General features: G+C 36.9%; 2 protein-coding genes across 4 annotated transcripts in view; one reads left to right on the top strand and one right to left on the bottom strand.

The window, feature by feature from the left end:
• The window catches only part of PTAR1 (protein prenyltransferase alpha subunit repeat containing 1), a 49,199-nt gene extending 40,182 nt beyond the window's left edge, over window positions 1-9,017 (bottom strand). The window contains exons 1-2 of the mRNA XM_024738958.1: window positions 8,947-9,017; window positions 1,762-2,120 (exon numbers count right to left, since the gene is read on the bottom strand). Coding sequence (XP_024594726.1) covers window positions 1,762-2,105 — 344 coding nt within the window. The 5' untranslated portion in view covers window positions 2,106-2,120; window positions 8,947-9,017. The remainder of the gene's footprint in view (window positions 1-1,761; window positions 2,121-8,946) is intronic.
• CFAP95 (cilia and flagella associated protein 95) overlaps window positions 8,974-23,355 on the top strand; it is a 111,024-nt gene continuing 96,642 nt past the window's right edge. The window contains exon 1 of one of the 3 annotated variants that reach the window (XM_024738962.1): window positions 8,974-9,053. Coding sequence is in view for 1 of the 3 variants with exons in the window: in XM_024738964.1 (XP_024594732.1) it covers window positions 8,994-9,053 (60 nt within the window). In the remaining 2 variants the exon portion in view is untranslated. The remainder of the gene's footprint in view (window positions 9,054-23,355) is intronic. The other 2 variants (XM_024738963.1, XM_024738964.1) reach the window with 2 other exon arrangements.

Here is a 23,355-nt window from a genome sequence, read left to right as displayed (position 1 = left end):
GACGCAAATGTTTATTAATAATTTTAAGTTATGCACTGGCACAAAGCACATTGATGAGATCTCATAAAAATAGCGATTGGGGGGGCATTAAAGTCCTTTATGAGTTTCAATAAATATGATCCAGAAGAATCGGGATGTGTTCCAAACTGCACTGTGTCAACCTGCCAGGCCAATGAACACTCAAACTCAAGTTTTTTCAAATATGAAATACTGATGCTTTTCTAGTCTACTTCAAAGAAGATAAACTAAGATGATTACTGTACTTATTAGACTTCTTTCTAACCTCCTCAATTTCTTTAAGAAAAATAACCCCAAATGATGAGAAAATAGTCATTTCATTTGTCCAACTTTTTTTTTTTTTGAGAATGTCTCTTATTTGCACTAAAGCTCTCATTCTCAAAAGGGGACTGAAAGACTGATATACAACAAGGCATCAAAGCATTCTTTAGAAGGCCCAGTGCCCACTATGGTTACTGCCAGGAAATCATTCCAAACACTCTCATTCTGAAAAAGGCAGCAGTCACAAGGGGAAAGGAAGTGGACGCTGTCAGAGGTGGCAGGTGTGTTTTGAGGCCAGCAGTGTCTTGTTTTTAATGAGGCACAGTTGCAGGTCTCCAACTGTGTGCCACGAGGGAGCAAGACATCTGAGGGCATCACCTTGAAGGAAAAGAACACTTCATTTAGATGAAGGTTTGGCACCTCTTTTCAGCAGAAAAGCTTAAGGTGTTAGAATGCTTAAAAAGAGTAATTCATGCGTTCCAGTTTAAAGAAAAAAATATTTTTTACAAAAACAAAACTCCATAAGCAATTAGGTAAAGTGAAAACAATGTAAAACTGGATTCCATGTTTCTTTCTCTTGAGGGAAGGAGGGATGAAGGGAGGATGGATAGGAAAATAGCTACACTCTTGCTTCTTCCTTACTCTTTTATACAATGTGTAGATATATCTCTTCTTTAATAGCTTCTTTTTCGTTACATAAAAGCAGAAGTATCAGACAGAATACAGTCTCTTACCGGATCTTCCCGGAGTACTCCAAGTAAAATGGAAAGGAAGGAGGGAAAGATACACGTGTCAGTTCTGTGGTGTCCTACTTAAAGAGGGCAGCAGCGTTTGAATAAAAAAACAATTAATATGCTCCCTGTAACTATGAATCAGCTAATGCTAACAAGTGTCGAGGTTTCATCTGCTTCCCACCAGACTCAACCTGTGTCTACAGAAGCTACTCTCTTGAGAATGCCCTGTTCACCTTCAAAACAAAATGTTTCATCGAAGTTCCTCTACAATTTTGGGACAGGTGAGGCGAAAGTCAAAAGCAGCCTCAAGCTACCTTCGGCTAGTAAACTGAGGGGGTTTTGGCCCATGGAAAGTAAGATGATTAGTAACCCCTTCTTACCAAGGTCCGGGATGAACCTCAAAAGAGTTGTGTTAACAAAGCACATACAGACCCACACCGTGTACCTTAAACGGATGTGGGACGTGGACACACGGGTTAAGTCTTTCGAGTTTCGTGAACTCCTGGGAAAGGGGTGGGAGGGAGGTCACTTCTAAGGACTCGCCCGAGAGCTTGTTCCGGTAGCGGAAAGCTGGCCCCGCGGCGGCCGACAACTATCGGGCCCCGACCCAGCTCCGTCGGCTCTTGTAAGCAGCGCGCGGGTCAAGACCTGCCGTCCGAGGTCGGCTCGAGGTTTGGCCCCGCCCCCTCCCGCCCCCGACGACCCCCGGAGGCGGCGGAGGCGGGGGCATCGCCGGCGCGCGACTCACATGTGCGGGTTCCTCCTGAAGGCGTTGGTGATGTCCTTCACCACCCGCTGCACCAGGACCGCCACCTCCTCGCTCGTCTCGGCCATGTTGGCGGCGTCCGCGGCGGCTCGGGAGCGCCTCCGGGAGAGCGCCGAGCCACCCGCGGGAGCTCCCGGGGAGCGCGCGCGTGAGCGCCGGTTTGGCCGCGCCCCTGCCCCCGCCGTGGAGGCCGCCGCCGAGCACTTCCGGGTCAGCCCGCGGTCGGCCGGTGTGTGGTCCCTGACGAGGCTGAGGCTGGCAGCTTGGTCCCTGACTTCCTCTCGTAAGCGAGTTTCTAAGCGCCCGAGAAGATTCTGCAGACTCATTTGCAGTTACCTCAGGTCGCTGTATTACACTTTATTTTAGTTTCTGGTCTACTGGGGACCGAGGAGGGAGGGGTCCTAAGGTCACAGGATCCTAGAGCCAGGGTCTGACCTGAATACCCCGCCCAGAGCACCTGTCCTCAGCTGTTCTGGAAAGGAGGCAGTCCCAGAATGCTCCTGGAGGAAAGTTTAACCGAGAGTGAAGATCCTCTTAAGCAGTTAGTCCCTTGGCGTTCTGAGAGCTTGTTCCCTGTATTTTCTTAGTTGGAGGGATGAGGCCGTCCAGAGACACCCTTGGCGGAATGAGGCCCAGTTGGACCGTATTGGTGACTTCAAGCTTTTGTACCTGCGTGCCAATTTCGGCCACTAAGCAGATGCTTTCAAAAAGTTAATTTAAAAAATTTAATAAATGGATTAAAGGAAGAAAAAGGAAAGGAAAGGAAAAGTTATTTGCTCTCTCCATATAGGGAGTAGAAGTACAGAGGTATTTTTTAGATTTTCTACATCGAGTGTACCTTGCTTTGCACATCATTTGGTGTCCTATGAACGTTGCGTGTTAGTTTGGGAGTTAAAAAACCAAGTCCCTGGCAAGGTTTGCTCTTAATAGCTATTTGCCTTGCTACAAATAATTTTTATAAGAAAAAGTGGCATTCTAGTCCATTTGGATTTTGAAATGCTGTAATTCAAATTTTCATGTATCAGATTTTCTTTCAACCACTGTGTTAGAAAAACTCCAGCTGCTTTTGTTTCTTTTTACTTAATCCTTGAAGTCTTTTAGAAACTTTTTTTTTAAAAGCAAACTCAATGTTTAATGTAAACATATGAAGAGCATTTGAAGTAGGGTTGATGATTGTGAAAGTAAAAACCATCCACTGGATGCAAAATTATAAAGCAGTGAATGAGAAATATAAATTATATTCAGTGGTCGATACTCCCTGTGGGTACGTTTAGAAAGGCTACACCTGCTGTAAGGACTTTGGCCTTCTGGTTTTAAAAGAAATGAGCTAGAAGTTTCATAAAATTATAGAAAAGCAAGATGGACAGGTTTGATTTAGTAAGGTCAAACAAACCTTAACATATTGACAAGTTCTCAAATGAGTCAGTGGAGTGAATTTGTGTTTAGATTCCAGGGCCAAAGACAACTTCAAATGTCCTGATTACTCTTAAAATGTAGTCAGTTCTGAAATGGTTTGAGTTCACTGATAAGTCTTCTTCCTATTCTATTAATCAGAGCCTTGCATCCTTTCCTGATAAAAGTGGAAAATACATCCTGACTTCTGGGGCAGAGCTTAAAGGACACACTCAGAAATATGACATTTTTTTCAAAGAATTTATTTTTATCTTAAAAATTAGTGTGATTTTTGTATTTCACTCTAATATATTTAACAGGAAAAACAACAGCAACAGCAAACTTTATTCCCAAATCTTGAAGTGAAATTGATGTTCCAGGAAGATAACATCCTATATGGTTCGGTGTGTCCCCTTCCAACACACACACACACACACACACACACACACACACACACACACTACCTTCATTTGAAAGGTGTGAATTATATGTCTCATGATTCTTCTAAGAGTTCACAAATTGTTTCACCCAATTATTAAAGATCTGCTATGTTTAGAACTTGAATTTTTTATAGTTAGAGCATACTAGGACTGTGACCCAGTCCCCTTATTTTGCTGATAAGGAAGCTGAGGTTCAAAGGAGAATTGAAATTCATGTGACTTTAATAATGATATGTTTATAAGAATAGGATATGATGAATTTAGCATGATTTTGTTGAAGGATTCAAAGATTTATGTTCAGGGATCTGCAAAATACACTTACTAATAATGAAATATTTTAAATAGCTTAAATGCCCAACTTTGGGGATTGATTAAATTACAGTAAATCTATATGATAAAATACTGTTTAGTCATTTAAAAGCTCACTGTAACTAGGAGTTTTGAAGTAGGGTTGATGATTGTGAAAGTAAAAACCATCCACTGGATGCAAAATTATAAAGCAGTGAATGAGAAATATAAATTATATTCAGTGGTCGATACTCCCTGTGGGTACGTTTAGAAAGGCTACACCTGCTGTAAGGACTTTGGCCTTCTGGTTTTAAAAGAAATGAGCTAGAAGTTTCATAAAATTATAGAAAAGCAAGATGGACAGGTTTGATTTAGTAAGGTCAAACAAACCTTAACATATTGACAAGTTCTCAAATGAGTCAGTGGAGTGAATTTGTGTTTAGATTCCAGGGCCAAAGACAACTTCAAATGTCCTGATTACTCTTAAAATGTAGTCAGTTCTGAAATGGTTTGAGTTCACTGATAAGTCTTCTTCCTATTCTATTAATCAGAGCCTTGCATCCTTTCCTGATAAAAGTGGAAAATACATCCTGACTTCTGGGGCAGAGCTTAAAGGACACACTCAGAAATATGACATTTTTTTCAAAGAATTTATTTTTATCTTAAAAATTAGTGTGATTTTTGTATTTCACTCTAATATATTTAACAGGAAAAACAACAGCAACAGCAAACTTTATTCCCAAATCTTGAAGTGAAATTGATGTTCCAGGAAGATAACATCCTATATGGTTCGGTGTGTCCCCTTCCAACACACACACACACACACACACACACACACACACACACACACACACTACCTTCATTTGAAAGGTGTGAATTATATGTCTCATGATTCTTCTAAGAGTTCACAAATTGTTTCACCCAATTATTAAAGATCTGCTATGTTTAGAACTTGAATTTTTTATAGTTAGAGCATACTAGGACTGTGACCCAGTCCCCTTATTTTGCTGATAAGGAAGCTGAGGTTCAAAGGAGAATTGAAATTCATGTGACTTTAATAATGATATGTTTATAAGAATAGGATATGATGAATTTAGCATGATTTTGTTGAAGGATTCAAAGATTTATGTTCAGGGATCTGCAAAATACACTTACTAATAATGAAATATTTTAAATAGCTTAAATGCCCAACTTTGGGGATTGATTAAATTACAGTAAATCTATATGATAAAATACTGTTTAGTCATTTAAAAGCTCACTGTAACTAGGAGAATATGTAGCAAATGCTTAGGAGGAAGTATATTTATAGGAGAATTTTATTTTCTAAGTAACACGAAGAACAAAATATAATTTTTGTAATATAAGAAGTTTTTTAAAGTATATGTTAATAAAAACATGGATATATTTATTTGTTAATTAGGCAACTCTTATGCATAATAATTTTCTTAGAGATTGATTTTTAAGCAACCATAACTCGCTTACAATTTAATCTCCCCAAAATCACGCCTTTCATATTTTAGGAGACTATTTGACAGTCCTGTGAATGTATTTGACAGTTCTCCCATACCCTCCCCCAAATCATTCCTTTCATATTTTAGAAGACTATTTGATGATGGAGGAAAAGGTAGATATATAATGACAAAAACAAGTACCAAAACAGCATATAAGACAGTTATATATGTAACCGAGAAGGACCCCATGGGGCCTTCCCAGGACAGGCCTTCCCCCATATCCTCTGCTTTAGCTCCTCTATGAAGTACCTAGATAGTAGTATTTGATGCAAATTTCCTGAGTTGTTTTCCAGATGTGAACATCCCCCACCCCCCTCAACAAATGGAAGAAACTACTTGACCTTGAGCACATAGCCCCAGGCCTCCTGGAGCTTAAGGACTGATAATGTTAACCCTGTGACACCACCCTGCTACCCCACTGTCAGCCAATCAGAGAACTATGCATAAGCTGATCACATACCCTGCAACCCCCCTCCCTCACCTGGCTTTTAAAAGTCCTTTGCAGGAACCCTTTGGGGAGCTCAGGGCTTTTTAGGGCCTGAGCCACCTCATCTCCTTGCATGGCCTTGCAGTAAACCTTTCTCTGCTCCACACTCCGAAGTTTCAGTTTGTTTGGCCTCACTATGCGTTGAGCACATGAACTTGCATTAACATATATAGATGTTGACAAAAAATTATTCAATAGTTGATCTAAGAAAGAAATGGAAAATTTTATTCAAGCCAACCTGAGGATTATAACCCAGGAGATAGTCTTTCAGGAAGCTCTGAGAACTGTTCCACTTATTAGAGTTCAATGCACAGTTATATAAGTTTTTGAGACAAGGTGTGATACGTCAAATAATGTATCATTGACAGTTTACACAATCCAAATCTACACATACAAAGCGAGTAGTGGTCATGGGTTATCATGGCCCCTTACAAGATTAAGAAGGAAGGTTATTTTCTTTCTGAAGGAGTTGTGACTCTTTGTGAGGTTAAGAAGGAACATTATCTCCTGAGGAGGTCTGGCTAACACAAATTCACAACACATGCTAAAGGGGAGGGAGGAAGCACAACCAGGCAAAGGAAAATTTTATGTTTAAACTTTTCTCATCTTGCCATAAAAAATGAATTTTATTTCATCATATACAAAGCAAATTGTACATAATATAAATATAATTATATATATAAGTATTAGACTGGGATGTTATAAACTAAAATGTTAACAATGGTTATCTCCATATGATAGAACTACTAGAGATAATTAAGACCTATAAATATACATTCTTTATATTACTCTGGTTGTTCCAGACTTTCTACAATGAAAAACCTAATGTATGTGTTGAGGGCGCTGGTGGGAAGAAAGACACCAAGGTTGTTTTAATGACAGACCTAGTACAGTTGACTCTTGAACAACATGAGAGTTTGGGGAGCTGACCCTCCACACAGTCAAAAATCTGAGTATAATTTACAGTCAGCCCTCCATATCCCTGGTTCCAATTCCTCCTTTTCTGTGGTTCAGTATCTGGGGATTCAGCCAAACCTGGATCACAGTACTGTAGTATTTACTATTGAAAAAAAAATTTGTGTATAAGTGGACCTGTACAGTTTAAACTCTTGTTGTAAAATGGTACAGATGAACCTGTTTGCAGGCTGAAATAGAGACACAGATGTTGAGAAAAAACGTATGACACCAAGGGGGGAAAGCGGGATGGGGTGGTGGGATGAATTGGGAGGTTGAGATTGATATCTATACACTAATATGTATAAAATAGATAACTAATAAGAACCTGCTGTATAAAAAATAAAATAAAATTCAAATAAAATCAATAAACTGCAAAAAAAAAACTCTTATTGTTCAAGGGTCAACTGTAATTACCTTTGTGCAGAGTTGTAGATGACCTTATAATCTGTTTTCATCTTTGCTCTGTATTATTCCACTTTTATCACTATGATGTGTCATTTATTTACTCCATTATTTGGATTGAAGTCCATTTTACTATGGTAACATTATGCAAGATAGAGTGTAAATAGTACTAAACATGTTTTTACCATGTGCTATTATTACAAAAACAACAAGTTTATTTCCTCCATTAAAATAATTAAGTGCTCAATTTTAAGTGCTTCATTATAATATTACCATTGTGACTAAATATATACTTATAGTATACCAAACCTCAACCTTAATCACTCCTGAAATTTAAAATCAAAGAACTTACAAAGAAATAGGAGAAGGGAAATATAATACTAGTCAAGAACTCACAATATCAATGTCTTTTTATGAATTCTTAAGAAAAATCAGTAGGAGTAATGTTATCTGTAAAGTTTTTATTAAAAACCATTTCAAGAAAAGGAATAGAAATTAATAAATGAATTTAAAAAGACATGTACATTAAACTTAGGGGAGTTTTGGTGTACATTTTGCCTCAGTGTGTGTAGGTTTATTTTCCCAAATACAAAACTTCATGTATGATCAAGAACTATTTTTTTTAAAGTCACAAAATCATGAATTGCAAATGACATCTATTCTTGTACTTAGTTGATATATCTAGTACTTCATTATTCTTTTCTATTGTTACTATTTATTTATAATTAAAGTATCATTGATTTACAATATTGTGTTAGTTTTGGGTGTACAGCAAAGTGATTCAGTTATATATACATACACACATATATATATTTTTTTCAGATTATTTTCCATTATAGGTTATTATAAGATATTGAATATTGTTCCCTGTAACAATTCACTATTATAATTGTTGAGATAAAGATAAGAAAATGCATGTGATAGCACCTTTAAACTGGGAAGTACTATACAAATTATAACTTATTTCTGTGAGTTGACACAACATCATTACAGGTAAATCAGTATTAAAACACAATAGTGGGACTTCCTGGTGGCGCAGTGGTTGGGAATCCACCTGCCATTGTGGAGGACACGGGTTCGATCCCTGGTCTGGGAGGATCCCACATGCCGCGGAGCAACTAGGCCCATGTGTCACAACTATTAAGCCTATGTGCCACAACTACTGAAGCCCGTGAGCCTAGAGCCCATGCTCCGCAACAAGAGAAGCCACTGAAATGAGAAGCCTACAAGCGCAATGAAGAGTGGCCCCTGCTCGCCACAACTAGAGAAAGCCCATGCGCAGCAACGACGACCCAACACAGCCAAAGATAAATAAATAAATTAATTAAAAAAAACAAAAAACAAAAAACACAATAGTAAACTAAGATGAAGCTTAATACTAACTTTCAAAATGAAACTCTATTGTTTAATATTCTAAAGAGAATTATACTGCTATTACAATTAATTTCCTAATCAAAACATGAACTTTTTTTGACCAGACAAAGTAGGTAAATGTTATAAAGATGCTTATCATGACAGTGACTTTAAATGATCAGTTAGTACTGATGTTGGAATCCATGATGATAGAGAAATGAAGATACTAGTTGCATATTATGTTTTTTGTTGCTGAGTAACTGGTGCTTTATTTTTCTTGACATTTGATAGTTCCAAACTGTCATCCTTTTCCTTTATCCTCTTCTCCCTACCACAGAGGCCCAGGAAACCCATGATGTAATATTCAGAAAAGAACAGGAGAAAATGTCTGGAGAGAAAAAGAGCCAATCCAGGCCTTGCATGTGGAAACAGCTAGGGAGATGGGTATGTTTCTATGATGGATTCAATGTTTCTCATGTACTGAAGATGTCAAATTTTTCTAGGAATTTCTTAGTAATATGCCATTTAGTGGATGACTAAGGGAAAGAAGTATCCTAATATGAGTACATTCTTAAGGAGTTATTTTTTTGCTTTGTGTTTTTCTTATTCTTCAGTGTAAATATGAGAATCATGTAATAGACTTAGGTTAAAAAATCATAACTGAAAATTTAGGAGGGTAGTAAAAACTTCATTTTTACTACCAAAGAGGTTTAGTTGAGACTTCTTCGGTAACTGCCTAAAAGTAAGACAGAGCTATATCTCCTCTTCTTTCACCTCACTTCTTAAGCTAATTTTTCAACTCAGAAATTTTATAATAAAAATATACCATATTTCTCAGTTTATTCCTATTTCCATGTTTTAAGCCACCTCTGACACTTATCAAAATTAACAACAGGCCAAAATCACCCATAGGAAATGATGAACTTTCTTTGTTAAATGTTGAATTATGCCCTAACTTGTAGTGTAGTATTTATAGAGACTGACAGTCTGAGTTTTAGGAAGGAATGCCAAAGAGTAACTCCCCAATTAACATCTTCTGGCTTTAGGCACTTGAATTTCTATGGTAAGTCTGCAAAATCACCATCAGTGTGCAAAAAAGAACAGTGCAAAATGTTGTGTATTGGGTTCATAGGAGGAGAAGGTTAAATACCACCTCTGAGGGATGAGACTCCAAGTAATTGTACTTATTTATTCCACAAATTTTAATGAATGTTACTGTGTTTAAGACATTGTGCTTGCTGCTAGGTATATGGTGGTGAGAAAAACAGACATTATTCTTGCCTTCTTGTAGGACTTACCATCTAATGGAAGAGATACACAATATTCAAGTAAACAGAAAAATGTATAAGGAAAAATTATAATACATGACACAAAAGGTAAAAGCAAGGCACCATGCTAGATGATAACAGTGTGGAGTAAGAGCAGAGCTTTAGACAGTGTGGTCAGGGAAACCTATTCCAGGTGGTGATATTTAAGCTGAGACCTGAAAGATAAGAAGGAACCAGCCCTGTGAAAAGCAGGGGAAGAGCCTCACCACTAGTGGAAACAGTATGTGTGAAGTCCTTAAGAAGAAGAGAGTTTACACAGCATGTCTCAGAAATTGAAAGAAGGCCAAGCTAATAACTTTTACTGACCTGAAAGTATTTGTGAAGTGATTTCAGATTTAGTATTGCTTTCACCTGGATGTCAGCTATGAGCATGATTGCTTAGTTCCAATTTTTCTTACTTTCTGTATCCTCTTTTTTCTTTTTTGTACCACACTGAACAGCTCACCAAGGACAGCTCATGTCACATGGTTACGTGGTGTCCCTTGGTCAGGTATTTAGTCATGAAGCCCAGTAGCAAACCCAGAACTGTTTCTCAAAAGGCTAATATTTATTAATAGTAGAGGACAGGCTTTTTTCCAAAACCCTAAGAGTGTTGCCATGACATTTAAAAAAATTTTTTTGCTACCACTGGATCTTCTCAGTCATATGGCCCAAAATCAGCTTGCATGGAAGCTCTGGGATCCACTCAAAACTATGAGTTACTCAGTCAATTATTCCAACTAGAACATTTGAATAGACTACATATTGTCTCCTGAATCTAAAGTGGCCCATATGTCTCTCAGTGGTAGAGTGTACAAGATGAAGCAACTTGTCCTTCACGTTGATAGAAATATTGTGACATGCCCCAGACTACTGGACTCTTAGAAGTTTCACTATCATGACAGGCCCCTGAATGTTTTAAGAACTTATCTAGCATCCTCTGTCATGTATGTGTTTTGCCAAGGCATGTAGCATATTTGTTACTACACATGAAGTCAAATACCTAAAAGGAAAAAAGGACTAAAGCTCTAATTATATACTCAAGACTCTTGTATTTTTTCCTTGTAGTATATATTAAATGCAATTAACAGTTGTCTAATTAGTTCAATATCTTTATCATTCTATAGAATGTAACTCCACAAGGGCTAGAACCCTATTTTTCCTGTTCAGTGCTGTGTATCTGTACCTTGCCTTGCATATAATGGGCTCTCAATTAATATGTAAATGTATGGATAGATGAATGAAAGAAAAGAAATGGAAAAAAATAAGAAAGGATAGAATAGCCAACATGTAGCATAGATAAAGAAGCTGTAGAGGAACTCACCTAGGAATTTAGTTAGAGGCTGAATCGTGAGGAAACTTGAGACCATACTTTGGCAGTTGAAATTTTTCTGAAAGGGTTGCAGGGAGCCATTGAAGGGGTTTATGCTTCTCTGTTGAAATCCACCCATTTTTCAAGGGTGCTCTCCTTACTTTATACTATGTTTAGTTATACATACATAAGTAAATTGAGCACATACATGTATCTATACACACACAGTTTTGAGTTTTATCACATAATAAAATGAGGGAATCCATTTCATCTTTGTTTTCCTAGTACCTGGCATATTACCTGAACATAGTAAGCACTTCAGCATTTGTCAAATGAACAAATAAAGGCCCAGTTCAAATGCCACTTCTCTACTTTAATTAATTACCTCTTAGAATTAACTCATTTACAGGAACAGTTATGCTATCTGACCCCCTTAAAAATCTCAGTGTGCTGTGGACCTGCACTTAGGGTAAAGAGGTCTATGGCATAGGTTTGCATAATTACTCTTATTTAAACAGGTTATTTTATTAAAGAATTTATTTTATTTACACGGTAAGTTATTAAACAGTATTAATTATTTACCAGTATTTTATTTAAACAATACATTTATGTCTTGTTACTTTAAAGTGGTGACAAAACAAGTTTCTTTCAGATTTTACTTTTGCATTATATACAAAGGAACTATTAACTTTTTACTTGTTTTTCAGGGACCGTATATTTTATAGATAGGATTAACGTGGGTTTTTTTGTTTCTGGCCTTTACTTGTACATTTGCCAAGTTTATGAATTGTCATTCGGCACAATCATTCATTTGAAGTGTACATAAAAAAGAAATTTGGCGTAAAGCCACAAATCATTAGTCGATGGATTTTTAACTAAAAAAGAAAGGTGTTTAACTCTAAGAAATTTCAACATACAACCACATTGACAGCAGAGATTTCTATCTAGATTCATACAACAGTCTTACTGAGATGTTTTTGGATTTGTTACATGTAAGTCACTAATCACAAATAAAGCAAAAGTTGATTTTTGTGTGTGTATTATGACAACATATTTTATTTGCAGGTAAGATTTTTTAAAATATTTTTTCATTTTTTTATTGAGATATAATTGATATATAGCACTGTATAAGTTTAAGGTGTACAACATAATGATTTGACCTACATACATCATGAAATGATTACTACAGTAGGTTTAGTGAACATCCATCATCTCAGACAGACACAAAATTAAAGAAATAGAAAAAGAAAGTCTTTTTCCTTTTGATGAGAACACTTTGGATTTACTCTTTTAACAACTTTCATTTATAACATACAGCAGTGTTAATTATCTTTATCAAATTGTACATTACATCCCAAGTACTTATTTATTTTATAATTGGAACTTTGTACTTGTGACTGCCTTCATCTAACCCTCCCTCCCTCCCACCCCTCACCTCTGTTGGCTGCAAATATGATCTCTTTTTTAATGAGTTTGTTTGTTTGTGTTTGAAGTATAATTGACCTGTAACACTATGTTAGTTCCTGGTACACAACATAGTGATTCGATATTTCTCTACATTTTAAAATGATCACCACTAATTGTCATCTGTCACCCTACAAAGATATTATATAACTATTGACTATACTCCCCACATTGTACATTTCATACTCGTGACTCTTTTTTTTTTTTTTTTTAGTTCATGGCAGTTTATTTAATTTAAAAATAAAAACAGAAACAATAAAACAAAACAAAAATCAGTTTCCAATGAAAATACAAACACTTTGGGTGGTTATCCAGCTTTCTTTTTCCCTGTAGGCTATCCTGGGCTCAAACCAATCAAATGAATGAAAACCAATTTTGATTGGAGCCATAAAGCATGTTGCACCAATTAAATTACACCAATATATTATTATAATATGTTTGAAATGCCTTTCAGACCAATAAATAAAAAAGACAAATTCAAATTAAAAAGTCAACTTTTTATTACCAAAAAAAAAAAGAAATTAAAGTCACAACACAGATTAAAAAAAAAAAAAGTGAGGTCAGGTTTCTCTTTTTTTCCTTCATTTATTTTGTAGCTGCAAGTTTGTACTTCTTAATGTCCCTCACTTATTTCCCTCCTCCCCCCACCCTTCTCCCCTCTGGTAAACACCTGTTTGTTCTCTGTATCTATGACATTGATTCTGTTTGTTCATTTGTTTTTTAAATTCCATACGTAAATGAAATCATATGGTATTTGTCTTTCTCTGTCTAACTTATTTCACTTAGCACAATACCTCTAGGGCTATCCATGTTGTCACAAGTGGCAAGATTTCATTCTTTTTTATGGCTGAGTAATATTCCATTGTGAATATATACCACATCTTCTTTATCCATTCATCTATTGTTGGGCACTTGGGTTGCTTCCATATCTTGGCTATTGTAAATAAGGCTGCAATGAACATAGAAGTACATATATCCTTTCTAATTAGTGTTTTTGTTTTCTTTGGATAAATACCCGGGAGTAGAATTGCTGGATTGTATGGTGGTTCTATTTTTAGTTTTTTGAGGGATCTCCATACTGTTCTCCATAGTGGCTGCACCAGTTTACATTCCCACCAACAGTGCATGAGGGTTCCCTGTTTTCCACATCCTCGCCAACACTTATTTGTTGTCTTTTTGATAATAGCCATTCTGACAGGTGTGAGGTAGTATCACATTGTAGTTTTGATTTGCACTTGGGGTTGGGGCTGGGTCCTGCGTCCTCTGGTGGATGGTGCCAAGTCCCAGGGTGGCTGGAATCTTGGGGGGTCCTATAGCAGCCAGCCTACTGGTTGGTGGGGTTGTGTTCCCACCCAGCTAGCTTCCTGGCCCGGAGTGTCCCAGGACTGGTGCCCACCAGCTAGTGGGCAGGACTAGGTCCCAGCACTAATAAGCTAGAGGGAGGGTTCCAAAATGGCACTTACCAGCACCAGTGTACTTGTGGTGGGATGAGCTCCCTAAAAATGGCTGCTGCCAGCATCCATGTCCCCAGAGTGAGTTTCAGCTGCCTTCTTCCTCTCCCAGAGGCTCTCCAAGATCAAGAAGTGGGTCTGACCCAGGCTGCCTTCAAATTACTGCTTATGCCCTTGGTCTTGAAGCATGTGAGATTTGTGTGTGCCCTTTAAGAGTGGAGTATAGGGCTTCCCTGGTGGCGCGGTGGTTGAGAGTCCGCCTGCCGATGCAGGGGACACGGGTTCGTGCCCTGGTCCGGGAAGATCCCACATGCCGCAGAGCAGCTGGGCCGGTGAGCCATGGCCGCTGAGCCTGCGCTTCTGGAGCCTGTGCTCCACAACGGGAGAGGCCACAACAGTGAGAGGCCCGTGTACCGCAAAAAAAAAAGAGTGGAGTCTATTTCTCATAGTCTTCTGGCTCTCCCCAAATCAAGCCTCACCGGCCTTCAAAGCCAAATATTCTGGGGGCTCATCTTACTATGTAGGACCTTGGGTCTGGGGAGCTCCTGATGTAGGGCTCAGACCCCTCACTCCTTGGGGAGAACCTCTGCAATTGTAATTATTCTCACATTTACGGGTTGCTCACCTGGGGGGTCTGGGTCTTGATTATACCATGTCTTTGCCCCTCCTACCCATTTCATGTGGTTCCTTCTTTATATTCTTAGATCTTCTTTATATTCTTGAGAAGATCTTTTCTGATGGTTTTCAGGTCCCTCTCATGGATAATTGCTCGGTAAATAGTTGCAATTTTGGTGTGCCTGTGAGAGGAGATGAGCTCAGGGTCTTCCTACTCCACCATCTTGGTCACTCCCCCAAGATGTTTCATTCTTAACATGGGATCATGCAAAAATCTTGGGCAATAAATTAATAGAGATAATGTTTCTTTGCTGTATAATTTAATAAATAAAGGCAATGATTTAGCAACTGTAGAGTTTTTAACTGAACTAACCATTTATTAGCTATTAATGAGGTATTATAAGAAGGAATGTTAGTTGACTTTTATTCTTAACATGTGTTGAAGTATTTTATTAAAGTTAAAATGCCTCATTGTAAGGAAAATTGTAATGTAGAATTCTGAGGTTCTTATTCCGTTATTCCATTTTAGACTGAATGGCAAAAATTACCATCAGTACATGCAGTATTGTCAGATATTTTAAATTACATTTTGTTTCGTTATTCACTTAAATTCGTTTATTTTATAGGAAGCTAATTCACATGAAATTTATTATAAGATAGACTTACAAGGACATTCTTACCTTTCTATTTTCTCTTTTAGAAAAGCCTACATTTTCACCATGTTTAAATTGCATTATGCAATTGTGATTTCTTAGTGTTATGAAGAATTTAGTGAGGCTTAGCTGTCACATCGTAGACTGGTAAAAATGGCATCATGGAAATGCTGTTAACGTGGTTGTCAAAAGAATGAAAGATAAAAGGAACAGACAGAAAACTAATAACAGTTTAAACAGTTAAAACTGGGTAACAGTTTACTGGAAAAAATTTATAGTTTCTATAGTTTAGTCATAATGAACAGGAATTACAAATATTGAACATAGTATAACTTTTCAAAAATTTTCCTTCCATTTCTTTTGCCACTTGACAGCAAGGAAATGAATTTTGAATTAAATACATAAGCTGTTGTATTCATGTGTATCTTATATTTTTAATGTAAGATGGAAAGCTGGCTTACAGCCACCTTTTTAATGCATAAAAGCAGTCTTAATGAATGCTAACAAAGTCGTACAGTCTTATGAATATTATTTGCTTGAAAACCTTCCTGTATTTCATAAACTCTAGCCAAAATGACTTTATGTGTTACTTGAGCAAATTTAATCCTGTGCTAATGAATATGTTCTTTATACAAAATTTCAAATAAAATATAAAAAATGTATTTCAGTTAAAATGATTTTATATTTTCCCCCCAATTTTTTGATAAGATTTAATTTTGACCAAGAGCAGGTCTAATCATATTGTACTTCAGGGCCCTCAAAAGTCCACATCCATTTATAACTGTGTCAGAGTGAATTAGGTTTTTCATTGCCATTGATGACATACATTTGAGCCAACAGACCATACTCCAATAATAGAACCAACTAATATAAGCTATCTTTTAATGACTTTTTTCATTGTTAAAATCCTTAGGTAAGTCCATGAAACAGTGCCAACTCAATACCAACATCTAGAAAGGATTGGCTCTTTATTACTGGCTCTAACAGAGCTGACAGTTCTCTTTTATTTCAACTAGAAAAGTGTTTTTTCATAAATTTTTTTTCTTTCAAGAAAAATGAGTGAATCCATTTTAGAAATTTATTTTATACTCTTCTTTAAAACTTAAAGAAATAATTATCTAAGGAGAGTCAGTCTGACTAGTGATAAACCTAAATTATAGAATTTTTTTTTTTTTTTTGCGGTACGCGGGCCTCTCACTGTTGTGGCCTCTCCCATTGCGGAGCACAGGCTCTGGACGCGCAGGCTCAGCGGCCATGGCTCACGGGCCCAGCCGCTCCGCGGCATGTGGGATCTTCCCGGACCGGGGCACGAACCCGCGTCCCCTGCATCGGCAGGCAGACTCTCAACCACCGCGCCACCAGGGAAGCCCCTAAATTGTAGAATTTTAATGCGATTTTTAAAAATAACTAGAACTATTAAGTAAATACTTTTAACTTGATGCAATAAAAAGAGGTTCACCCTGAGAAAACCATAATTCAAAAAGTGTCATGTATCACAATATTCATTGCAGCACTATTTACAACAGCCAGGACATGGAAGCAACCTGTATCCATCAACAGATGAATGGATAAAGAAGATGTGGCACATACATACAATGGAATATTACTCAGCCATAAAAAGAAACGAAATTGAGTTATTTGCTGTAAAAAAAAAGGTTCATTTATGGTTAGCAGCATCCATCTTCACACAAAACATTCTATTTAATGAAGTATTTCAGTTGAGCAAACATTTGCTGGGTATCTGCTATATGCATGGCATGTCCATAGAGGTGACAAAGATGACCAAAACTAGACCCTGCTCCCAAGAAACTTCTTTTCTAAAGCAGATTATCCTATTCACCTATAGTCTTGTTTAGTTGCAAATCTACTTTGCATACCAAGACTTTCTTTTCAAATAGTGCAAATGAAAACTTTTGAGTATCCACTGATTGGAAGATCAGAAACTCTCAATCAGTATATGGAGATGTAACTTGTTTAAACAAAATATAATCAGGCTTTTATTTCAGAAATTATATTTGGAAAAATCTAAACTGCTCCCTGATACCTTTTTGACAATGTAAATAAGACTTTTTCAGTTTAAATTATAAACCAGAATTGAAACTCAATGTCATACAATTTAATTCCTTTGATTTTAAGAGGGAGTTAATTGTATATTATTAGCAGCCAAGTGTAGATTTTAAAATTAAGATGGTTTTTTAAAAATCAGATTTGTCCTTTTGAATTCTAGCATGGGGTTATACAAGCAAGCTGTCAGTTCATTCCTATATATATTTTGACCTTAAGACAAGAACTTACATCACTAGGAAGTAATTTTCTAGCCTAGTATATTTTTAAGCTTTCGAGAACTCACAGAGGAGAAAGTTTCAAAAACAATTTACATTATTTTCGATAGCTATTTGCTAGTAGATATGATATTGGAAACCCATGAATTATCTGGATGGGGAAAACTGGTTTTCTTTAATTCCTAGATTTTTCCCGTTTTCAGCCAGCACTTAGATTGACTCTGCTGCAAGAAAAAGACTGGAACTAAAAAGCTCCATGTTGTATTTTGAGGCATCATTGTTGTGTGTGTGTGTGTGTGTGTGTGTGTGTGTGCGTGTGTGTGTGTGTGTATTTTAAGATCACTCATGTCAGAGAAAAGTTTGTTTCATGACACTGGCCTCCACTCTATGTACTTGAACATAATTAAGTTGAAATGTTAAGGATATTGATAGAAATATTTTAAAGATTCTTTTCAATACTTGCCTTCCTTATTAGGCAGAATTCTTAACATATTTCCTCTTCTCTTGATGGTATTGATTATGCAGGTCATACCTCCAGACCAAGCCTCCTGCTAATCTCCACACAACTTCCAAAGTGATTTTTCTAATACACAAAAATGACCATGTCATTTCTGTGCTTCACAGCTTTCAGCTACTCTTTACCAACCACCAAAGAAAAATCCAGATTTTTGTTTATGGTACAAAAGGCTTCCATAATCTGAACCAACCTACTGTTTCTGGACTTAATTCTCAGTGTTAGACTCTGTGCTTGGATTGAAGAGAGAGATGAGAAGTGAATCTTATAACCTTTAAGAGTTCACAGATTGTGAACTGGTGCTGCTACTCAGTAACTGTAATGGTCTGGTTAATGCATAAAGCAGGAGTCACCATGGCATTTCAGAATCCCGGGTGATTATATCCAATGAACAAGTCTGTTTTGGTCATAATAAAGAAGCCTAGAACTGCCCTGGGAAGAGGAGATGGCTGTCAGGTAAATGAGCCTTGAAAAATTGTAGTAATAGCAGGAGAAGGAGGCTCTGCTGATAGTAATACCATTCATATGTCTGCAGGTAAATAATTATAACCCATGTTTTATGCAAAAATACCATCTCTTTTCCCTCTATTTTATGTAGCCCTCAAAACAACTCATTGAGATCTTATCAGTATCCTCAATTCACAGCTAAGGAATCAGATGAAATTACTGTATTCAAGATTAAACAGCAAATTAAGTCAGACTTCCCTCTGTCGCCAAATTATGTGATCACCATGGATAAAACTTCTGGGTTTACTCTCTGATCCAAGATCAAGGAAGTAGAAAGGAATGGGATTCCAGGTTCTTGAGCTGAGCCTTTCCCCTGCCATCATGGAGCAGCCTCATGGAACTATCTGTACTCTTTAGTGTGACTAAACCAAAATAAGGGATCATCACTGTGTTTACCTTGTGCCTGGCACTGTGTTAAATGCTTTACATATATTGCATTTAATCCTTAACAACCCTATAAGGTAACTGCTTTATTTTTCTCCATTGTCTAGATGAGGAAAATAGGGCTTAGAAAATCAGCTTAACCCAAAGGTACATAATGAGTTAGTGGCAGAGCTAGATCTTGAACCCAGATCAGCTTTGTGACAGAGCCCATGTTCTTCTGTTGAGCCTTCCTCTAAGAGAATGGTTAGAAGTTTGGGGGTTTTTTTCTTTTTAAAATCGAGGATAGCTAACTCTAGAATTTTGAATGTCACACACCAGCTTTTTACAGGGTCCTTCCTCTTTTCTCTTTGATTCAAAGCCATACTGATTAAATGAAAGGGTATGATGACAACTTATTTCTTCTTTGATCTTCTCATATCCTCAACCTTATTTCTTAGTGCTCCAGTATTACTAAGCCATTAAAATTCAGATTATTTATTATTGCCTTAGTATAAAAATCCTATAAAATAAGGATTTTATAGTAAAAGAAATGTAGAGTAGAAATAACACCAAGATTAGAATCTGAAAACCTGATTTTCCAGTCTGATTCTGCCCCTTTCTAGCTATGTGTCCTTAGTCCAGCCTTTTCAACTATTTTGAGGTGTCTATTTTCTTAAGTTTAAATTGTCAATAACGTTTCCCCTGTGCCTCCCCTCATAGAACATATGGAATATTAAACCAATCAGTTTAGTCAGTAATTCAGTAAAAACAAAACAACCTCAAACATCTGTATCCTGAATTCTCTCACTTTTAAATTAATTTCTATGAAAACCCTCAGAGTACCATGTGAGAATAGTTGAAGAATTTCATTGATTTATCTCTGGAAAATTAAGCCTAACTGATCTCTCTATTTTGATTTGCAGGTTTTAATTTCAAATAGAAAATAGTTTTTTAAATACTATCAGTGTACCAATCACTTTATGTAAAAAATAGATATTTAAGACATATACTCAGAGGGAAAAGACTCTTGAAAACCTCTTTCCTCCCTTTCAGTTCATGAATTGTAATTATGGCAGTTAAGTAGGTGTGTATTCTTTAGTTATTATGAGATCCCTGATTGCTGGTTTCTCCACCAATGCACATTTTGAGAAAAAGTCATGAATAATATTTTCCTTCTTCAGCCTCCCCACAATTCTTTATTTTCTGATTCTAAATAGTTTTTTTTTTTTTTTTTTTTGCTATGGCAGACTGGCTGGAATCACTTTGACCTTGGCCAGAACAAATAGAAGATTAATGAAATAGAGCTAACCCCTAGCTTCCGAATGACAGAGCTAGCTCACCATTCACAACAGTCACCTTTCCTTTAATCCTTTTGCCCCTGAGTCTCAGTTCTTTCCTCCTAACTCTAATGTTCTCCTACTTCTCATGGGCTGGGGGAATTCCTTTGTATGTTGACCTGGAAACCTGGATTTAGTGGTCATTGGTGTGGATGCAGTACCTGTGAGTAATGATGTTGTCATCCAGGGAGACCAAATGAATGTGAAAGAAAGGAACAGTATCAATAGGACAATGCTGTGCATGGAAGACCTCATTTATTATTACAATTTAAATGTATTGCACCAAGTAATTTTCTTGTTGGTATTTGAAAGGTTTTCATTAGCTAAATATATAATTATACACATAAATAAAGTCTGACATTTACTGCAAAATCAGAAGGCTTAAGATCTTTGAAAAGGAAGGTGGATATACCTGATCTCAGAGTGGAAAGTCTTCCTAAACGTGTTATCACATTAATCAAGTTTGAAAGACAAAAATAAAATAAGAAAAAGACATATAGTCAATATTCTTAATATATAAATAGCCCATATAGAAATCAGCAAATGATAAGCAAACCAATAACTGTCCAATGAACATGTTATTATTGTTCAAAAGGTAAATCTTTTCAAAAGAAGGAAATGTATTATTATTTAGTTATTATCATTTAAATGTACTTAACTAGCAACATGGAAATGTTAGCAGAAAGCGGGTTAAGATAAGGAGACATTGCAGAGGATTTATTGTTGCAATGGAGTTCAAATTAATGGAGCTAATAGTCTAATTAGAATATAGTGTGTGGATTCCACTATCAGTGGCATCAGTTACTCCCTAAGTTAATGATATTATAATAGAAAACCCATAATAAAATAAGCCAAAGGGTAACTGGAGTTGAAGCTATGTGTGCTCTAACTTGTTCTACTTTTAGGGAAGTTCTAGGCACAAGTTTGGGAGAGGTCTAGAACACGTTATAATAGGAAATTACAAGGGAGTAATATTGAGCTGTCAGCAAAACTTAAGAAACTTCTTGCGAAACTTCTTAGTCCTATTGGCATCAACCTGCCAATGAAGATATGGTTAGTGCAAATAATGTTTTGTGGATTCATATTGCCTCACCTGTTCTACTGAGCAGTCAGCAGTGCTTGGATGAAACTCGTGGATTTGGCAACTATAAAGAGACTTCTGACGTGGTGGCTCTTGTAAACTACCTTGAGATTTTAATATCGATGTCAGTCTGCAGATTGGATTCCTTTCTTTCTTCTCTTCTATTTTACTGCCACCAAAAAGGGCTGTGCCCTCCCAAAGGAGTTTAAAAAGATAGAATAGAGAGCAGAACATATGAGGAAATGTTAAAGCAAACTAGTAGTCAAATAAATGCAATTTTAAATAATAACTCTTCATCAAAAATTTTTTCAAAGTTCTTTTTTTAATGTTAATACTCTGTATTATCAGATACCACTGATTTCTTACCAAGATTCATCCCACCTCAACTTTTTTTTTTTTTTTTTTTTTACTGACAGAATCCTTATGTTTACTCTAGGATAGAATCCAGATAGGCTTAAGGTTTAGCTATAAAGTCTTTCTGGTAGTCCCATTCTTCTTATCAGCGACTGGTTTAGGAGAGGGCATGTCACCCATTTCCAGCCAGTGAGACCTGAGGGAAGTTTGCTATTGGGCTCCTGGGAAAGAGTTCCTCTTCCTAGTAAGGAGACACAAGGAGATATGGTCCATTTTTATTTCTGGTTCTGGTCTTGCTGGGATGTTCAGCCCAGAACTGCTTCAACTATCTTGTAATCCTGAGGGCAAAGTAGAGAGAAGAAGAATGATTTTATTGAGCCATTTAATCAAGCAGTACTAAAAACTGCCTCCCTCCCTCCTTCCCTCAATATTTCTTTCCTTCTTTCATTTCTCTTTCTTATTTTCTATGATGCATATATATAGGATAGAAAAATCTTGAGGTTAAAAAAAGAAAATTGCTGCTACTTGAATGATATGTTGCAAATCGACAGAAGTGGGAACTCTATTAGATGATGACATGAATATTAGCAACTGTGATTAATACCAGAGAGGGAATTGGCAATGCAAAGAGAGAAGTAGACATTCGTATTTAGCACATAATTGTTTTCCCTAATGTTCCCTTTGAAAATATTTGTTGACAAATTTAGGTCTCAAATGATTGAAAATGAACATCTGGACTGTGTCACGGTCCCACTTAGAGTCAAATGTGATGGCGATCCTTGTGCAGTGAGAATGAAGGAGAACAGCAGATGGGGATGTCTTGGGAGTTTAGTGGCACCTACCTGGATATAAAACTGAAAATTCCGTCCCTGTCCCTGATGCCGAATGAGAATAACGAGGACAAAGTTTTGAGGATAAAGGAAAGAGAAATTTAGTAATTTGCCAGCAAATGAGGAGGGCAGCAGACTAACATCTTGAAAATTAGTGTCCTACTCTCTGAAAGAGGGTAGGTCTGTTTAAGGAGAAATTTGAGGGTGGGGTTGGCAGGACTACATGACTGAGACCTCTCTGGGCTGGCGCTACTTCTTTTGATATTTCCGTGATTCTTGGCCATTACGGTTGTCTGCTTCCAGTCAAGATGTGCTGACTGTTTTTCTGCTGACTGCTTGGTCCTATGCACCTGTGACTCAAGAAGAGCTATTCAAACAATATAGCACTTATCAGCATAGTTAGCAGAGAGAAACAGCATGTGTACATTATTTGATTTAATGCATAAGTTAAAAGAGAAAGTTAGTTGTTAAATTTTTAACTCTATATTTGGCTATAGATGTTGCTTGTCCTCTTAGTGCAAGAGAACCCAGAAATAAATGGTGTTAAAAAAACTCTCCTCATGGCAAAGTTTGCTTCAGAGCATTTCCTTCCCCTATTCCCTCAGCTTGTAGAAGTTGGAAGTCTGCATTTGAAGTTTGATGTAAACCATATGGCATATTTTGGAGGCTCCTGAGA

This window comes from Neophocaena asiaeorientalis, unplaced genomic scaffold, assembly GCF_003031525.2.
Source record: "Neophocaena asiaeorientalis asiaeorientalis breed wild unplaced genomic scaffold, Neophocaena_asiaeorientalis_V1.1 scaffold249, whole genome shotgun sequence".
NCBI lineage: Eukaryota > Metazoa > Chordata > Mammalia > Artiodactyla > Phocoenidae > Neophocaena > Neophocaena asiaeorientalis.
The sequence above is the reverse complement of the archived record's forward strand: the minus strand, read 5'-3'. Positions and strand labels throughout refer to the sequence as shown.